Source organism: Endocarpon pusillum (assembly GCF_000464535.1).
Source record: "Endocarpon pusillum Z07020 unplaced genomic scaffold scaffold7240, whole genome shotgun sequence".
Lineage (NCBI taxonomy): Eukaryota > Fungi > Ascomycota > Eurotiomycetes > Verrucariales > Verrucariaceae > Endocarpon > Endocarpon pusillum.
Window position 1 is genome coordinate 244502 of NW_006916639.1, and position 6348 is coordinate 250849.

General features: G+C 52.3%; 2 protein-coding genes across 2 annotated transcripts; one reads left to right on the top strand and one right to left on the bottom strand.

Annotated features, from left to right (window-relative positions):
* Positions 1-598: 598 nt before the first annotated feature.
* EPUS_03780 (uncharacterized protein) lies at positions 599-3679 on the bottom strand (the record flags this gene model as incomplete). Its single annotated transcript, XM_007807763.1, has 3 exons — positions 599-768; positions 849-939; positions 968-3679. 3 exons carry the CDS (start codon positions 3677-3679, stop codon positions 599-601), a joined length of 2973 nt encoding a protein of 990 aa, XP_007805954.1.
* A 1584-nt stretch (positions 3680-5263) lies between these two features.
* On the top strand, positions 5264-5890 carry EPUS_03781 (uncharacterized protein; the record flags this gene model as incomplete). The annotated part of the gene is made up of 1 exon (XM_007807764.1): positions 5264-5890. One exon carries the CDS (start codon positions 5264-5266, stop codon positions 5888-5890), a length of 627 nt encoding a protein of 208 aa, XP_007805955.1.
* Positions 5891-6348: the final 458 nt, after the last annotated feature.

Genomic DNA, 6348 nt, shown 5'->3' on the forward strand with positions numbered 1-6348 from the left:
GAGGGGACTCGCTGACTCTGCAGCTTTGTTTATTTGTTCATCTACGATTCGATTCGATTTCGCGCGCAAGAAGCGTCGAGCGTCGAGCGTTCTTGGACGGACGCTGCAGGATGTGTGGCTGGTGAGATGGGGGCTCGGATGTTGGTACTGGTGGGTACGATCTGTTCGCATTGCTCTTCTGATATATTGGGGAAAGGTGGAGGATTGCGGGCCTGTCAGGGGAGGTGGTTCCAACTCGGGAGAGCAGTGACGCTACGCTGAAGCAAGCACCTTCTGACAATGGATGAAACAAATGAACGAATGAATGAATGAAACATTGTTTCTCATTCCACGAGGTGTCTTGTCTGTTTGTTTGCTCGTTGGGCTGCGTCTGCGTCTGCGTCTGTGTCTGCACTGCTGCGGGCTCAAAGATGTTTTTGAGCACCAAGCCAGATTCAGACTCGTGAGCAAATACTAGAGCAACATTGTAAAGCAATCTTCGCTGGCGATCCAGTCCCAGTCCCAATCCCAATCCCAATCGTCATCACCATCACCATCACACCAACTCCGAAGCAACCACCAAATCAACCACCGAACCCTCATCTCCACTCGAAACCACCTAATCCCTCGCAGCCTCAATGTACTCAGCGCTAGGACTCTCGTACTTGTTGACGAAGATGAGTTGATAGTTGCGGCACATCCACTGCATGAGCAATGTCAACTCTTCTTTGACTTGGCTGACATGTTGGCGGGTCATGTCGGTTCGCGCCATGTACTCGGGCATGCCGACTGTGGTGAAAAGAGCATTCAGAGGTTAGTATCTGTCGATAGCTTGCACAGCAGAGAGGGGAGTGGATGGATGGACGTACCAATCAAGCGACACAAATGCTCGGCGCCATAGCAATCTCCTGGTCCTTTGCCTTTCCAAGCACCCTTTCCTTCCTCCCAAAGCTTGGTCAACTACAGTGACAGGTCAGTCAGTTCGTACATCCTCCAGTGGTAAAAGGATCGGTGTCGACGGCGATACCTCAGCATACTGCCCTCTCTCAAACTTGTACAGCAGCGTCTTTCCAATCATCTTGCCAAAATACGTCTGCATTCCCATACAGAACTCCCGAAAACGCGTCGCCTCTTCACTGCCCTCTCTCCTCTTGTCTCGTTCTCGGTAGTGATACTCGTCGATGATCCAGTTGACGGGGGCTAGACTCGGCAAACCAACCAGAAACAGGTTCTTGGTGACATTCTCCCAATCGTCGACGAGGTAGCCTTTGATCATATCGGGCATGGGGATGTGGACGCTCGGGCGCGAGTAGAAACTCTCCTCCTGAGTGGGATCATCAGCTTTTGCAGGTCTAGGAATTTTCATTTTCTTAAGAAATTTGCGGGGAAGCTTCCGGAGGGCAGCCTTGGGGAAGCGAACAATGGTGTCGCGGCTGAGTTTGTTCAGATCAGTCACCGACAGGGATCCTAGAACATCAGGTCCATATTGAAGAAGATACTCCGGGTATTTGAGGGCGTCATAGCGGAGTCCAGATCCTGGTGGGTCGACGTAAGTGTTGGGCTCCTTGGATCCACCTGCGGCCGTGAAGGTCCGGTTTGCATCTTGGTCCTTGAAGAAATGGAGACGGTTGGCGTTCAGAGGGTCGTTGATGCGAGTCTTGATGTACTCGGGATGGTGAGGCGCTTTCTTCGGAGTGAAGGCACCAATATCTTCTGCTTCGTCCTCAATCTGTTGTTTCTCGCTTTGTGTTGTGCCGCCAATCAGTGGTGCCCAATGATGGCCGTGCTTGAAGGTGTCGATGGTCATGTGCTCTGGCTCGTCGGGAGGAGGTGGTACGCTGAGAGCTTTCATTGCCGCTTCGAACAACATGTCACCATCGGCTGGCTCTGCATCAGGACCTGGAGGGGGTAACGCGCTTTGATACACCGATCGCTCGGCTTGTCTTGAAACACGCATACCAGGTGGCCGTGCTGGCCGTGCTGGTCGACGTTTGGCGTTGGTCAATGTCTCAAGAGCAGGAGATTGAAACTGCCCATCTGCGAAGTAGCCAGGAGCCGCTACAACATCGTCTTCCATTGGCACGGCTGTTTGAATCTCGGTCAAAGCAAGTTCCAGATTATTCTTGCCCGCAGAAAAATCAAGAGGGTAAGGCTTCATTGCCTCCTCGTCGTACTGGCTATGGATCTTCCTAAGTGCCATGGTCTTGATTCGTTTGCCACGACCAGCAGCCTTACGAATAGGAGCAATTCGACGAGTGGAAGATACTTCTTCGTTGGCGGTTGAAGCCACAGGAAATCCACGAGCAGGAGCAGCTCGACGACTGGATGATACTTCTTCACTGGCAGTTGAAGCAACAGGAAATCCACGAGCAGGAGCATCTTGACGTGTGGAAAGTTGGTCTTCGTTGGCAGTCGAAGCAACAGACATCCCACGAGCAGGAGCAACTTGACGTGTGGAAAGTTCGTCTTCGTTGGCAGTTGAAGCAACAGAAGTCTCACGAGCAGGAGCACCTTGACGTGTAGAGAGTTCGTCTTCGTTGGCATTTGAAGCAACAGACATCTCGCGAGCGGGAGCATCTTGACGTGGGGAGAGTTCGTCTTCGTTGGCAGTTGAAGCAACAGAAATCCCACGAGCAGGAGCATCTTGATGTGTGGAGAGCTCATCTTTGTTGACAGTTGAAGCAACAGAAATCCCACGAGCAGGAGCATCTTGATGTGTGGAGAGCTCATCTTTGTTGACAGTTGAAGCAACAGAAATCCCACGAGCAGGAGCATCTTGATGTGTGGAGAGCTCATCTTTGTTGACAGTTGAAGCAACAGAAATCCCACGAGCAGGAGCATCTTGATGTGTGGAGAGCTCATCTTTGTTGACAGTTGAAGCAACAGAAATCCCACGAGCAGGAGCATCTTGATGTGTGGAGAGCTCATCTTTGTTGACAGTTGAAGCAACAGAAATCCCACGAGCAGGAGCATCCTGACGCGTGGAGAGTTCGTCTTTGTTGGCAGTTGAAGTCACAGGTGATCCGCGCGCAGGAGCATCTTGAAGAGTAGAGGCTTCATTTTTGTTGGCCGTGAAAGCAACAGGTGGTCCAAAGTTAAAGATAGATGCTAGGTCCGGTTCCGAATCCTGGGACTCCGTTTCGTCGTCGTCCGCGTCCTCGTCAGATCCAGAGGGAGAGGGGTCCGGGGAATCTGGATGGGTGCTTTGGGCAGGACCAGCGGATTCAAGTAGACGAGCACTTCTTCGGGGAGCAAAAAAAGCAGGGGTAGCTACCTTCTCGATCTCATTGTCCTTGCCACGCTTGGCACCTCTACCTCCGGTGGGTACAGAGGAATTTCGCTCTTCACTGCCACGTCCAGAGCCGATCTCGGAGCCTTGGGTACGACCTTTCTTCGGTGCCGTCACCGGCTTGGGATTGCGCGCACGGTTTTCAGTCTGCATGACATCGCGTCTCAAGCTTGCTGCTAGCTCTCTGTTGTCTTCGGTAAGTTTGCGGAGACGGTCTTCAGAAACCCAGTCATCCCACCTTGTTTGATACTCGTTAGCACTCGCCCTCTCAACGTTTCGAAGACTTCTTCGCGGCTGTTCGGGAAGAGGAGGGACTTTGTCTTCGTCAGGTTCCTCATCCGCTGGAAACGGGGGCGGAGAGGATTTGGGGGGATCAGGTTTCTTGTCTGCCACGAACTTGACCCTCGCCATGTTTGAGGCGGTGCTTTGCAGGAGATAGAGGAGGATGTAGTCAACCACAGAAGGCTTGTGCTGTGTGTGAGAGCACGTGCATGGATGAGAAGATGTGGTGCAGGATGAGTGTGAAGTCAGGAGTGGGTGAAGAAGGGGAGTAGCAGCAGAGAACACAGCAGAGAACACAGCAGAGTTGGGGGTACGTAGGCAGTAGGCCAGACAATGTACGCTATTCCCCCTTGGGAACACAGGTAGAGGTTAAATGGTGAACAAGCAAAGCTGGTGACTGGCTTGCGGTGTTGCGGTGTTGCAGTGTTGTGCTCTTCGCCCAGCAGAGATATGGAGAAAGCAACTTACGTTGTCTTCCACCCCTTGTAATGCACATGATACATCCATGGACTTGTTGGATCGTTCGGATCTTTGCGCTTGGGCTCTCCTATGATCTTTGCTTCATACATCAGCTCCAGGTGAAAACAGAAGACTTTTTCATTCGCTTGATATGCTGGCAGCACTAGGGTTGATGCTACTGGAGCCATCTTGGTGAGAACAGGCCTCACTGAGGGTCCAAGACAAAGGCAAACGCCTATCCAAACAGTTCTGTAGGGGTCACAGCTATCCAAAAAGCCTCCAAGAAGTCAACAAGGGTTGATTTGCCTTGTGAATCTCTCAGCTTCAGAGACGGGACGCTTGATGGGTGATGGGTGATGGTTGATGGTTCTAGTTGCTGACTGAGCTGCTTGGCAGGGGGCGCGTCTTGTCGCGTCTTGTTGGAACCAATCACGACACAGGATCAAAGGGTTGTCAAGCAGCCACCATCGACAAGAAGGAAGAAGGTTGAGTGGTTGAGCTGAGGTAGACGATCTTGTTTCTGAAAGAGAAAGGGTGAAGTCTTGAGCAAGGAAGAGGCAGAGTTGGAAGAACTCCTGTAACAGAAGTCAGCAACCTCACTTCAGCTTCGGAGTGAAGCTTCCTGCCTCAGACTGCCGAAACTGTGCTGGGGAATTTCCTGACTCAACCGTGGCACTGACTTGTTTGTTTGTGCAAGCTGCAGCAGAAGTAGCTGTCGAGGAGGAAGCTCAGGAAGAGCAAGAAGGTGTCTCTGATTCACAGCAAAGCTTCGTTTGTGGGTAATTTGCACACAGAGAGAGAGCCCAGTGCAAGAAAGAGAGTGTGTGAGTGAGTTGTGTGTTCAAGGGCAGGTGAAGAGCAGAATATATAGGCACACACGTTCACAATACGGAGCTAAGGGCTATTACGACGCGCGACAGTACGAGGGGACAACATTACGAAACGGGGTACTACCCAGGCACTGTGCGGGTATCGTCCAGACTACAGCGGACGCACACTGCACCCAGCTATCACCCCAGAGAAAACGGGGAGCACCGTTTCTTGCCTGGAACCAGCCGCCTCTCCAACTGGGAGAAGACATATACCGGCTCAGGAGTGGCAGCAACAGTCTCGAGGCGGTCCAGGAGCGATAGAGACTCCCATCGAAGAACACCACCTTTGAACGGGGTAGCGTAAATACACCTCCGCTCAGCTTGGCTATATCTACTGCCCATCTTCATCCCGCACAGCTCAGCACCATAAGTCCCGTCCCAGATGCCTCCAATATCAACAGCAGCAATGGAGGATCAGATTTTAAAAGCATACCTACTCAATCCGGCATCATTACCTACAATCATCACATTCGAAGAATTCAGAGATCTATTCCCATCCAACCAGCAATCGCATCCCCAGGTCAGACTCCTGTATCGAGATCTCCAATTCCTCCGTACAGTAGACACTGACCTGGTCGAAGAGAACATTGCCAAAGAATGCCAGAATGGTGAGCATCAAAGGCGAGAGATGTACCGTGCTTTGCACCAACAGCCAAACTCGAATCAGCAAGACCACGGCCCATTGAATGGTGCTAAAGACGTGCAAGCAGATGAAGTCATGTACGGCCCAACTGGGAGTGTCCCGAAGAGGAAAAAGGGGCATACGAAGGAAAGCCTGTTCAAGGAGATGGAAGAGACGATCAGGTATCTTGAGGTTGACGCAGTGGTTGCGAAGCGAGAGGCAGACAAGCTTTTGGGCCAGATGAGAGAAACTGTAGGAGGTCTGAGCGATTTGAGATATGGCAAATTCGCCAGAAATTCTAACGGAGAGACCGGTGTGGAAGCAGAGGTTGTGAAGGGCCTCCACGGGCTGGAAGAGGCAATCAATGCAAATTCAGTGCAGCCATAAATGTTGTCCATTACCTTAACCATCAACTCGGCATCTCACCACTCCCTCTCTGGCCGCCAGCCTTCCACCTCCTCAAACTCTCCTCATACGCCCCGCTAGCCTTCCACGCGCTCAAAATCAACTCAACCACATGCTCGACGCCCTGGCCCGTCTTGACCGTCGCAAAGATGGTCGGCCCACCCTCCCTCATCCTGCCCGCATCCCTCTCCATGACCTTCAAATCCGCCCCGACCGCCTCGGCCAAGTCACACTTATTCACCACCAACAGATCCGACCCCGTAATGCCCGGCCCACCCTTCCTCGGCACCTTATCCCCACCCGCCACATCGATCACATAGATGATAAAATCCGCCAGCTCCCTCGAATAATTCGCCGCCAGGTTATCGCCGCCACTCTCGATCAGCAGCAGATCGGTGTGGAATCTGGCCTGCAACCCCTGCAGTGCCAGCAGATTCGCC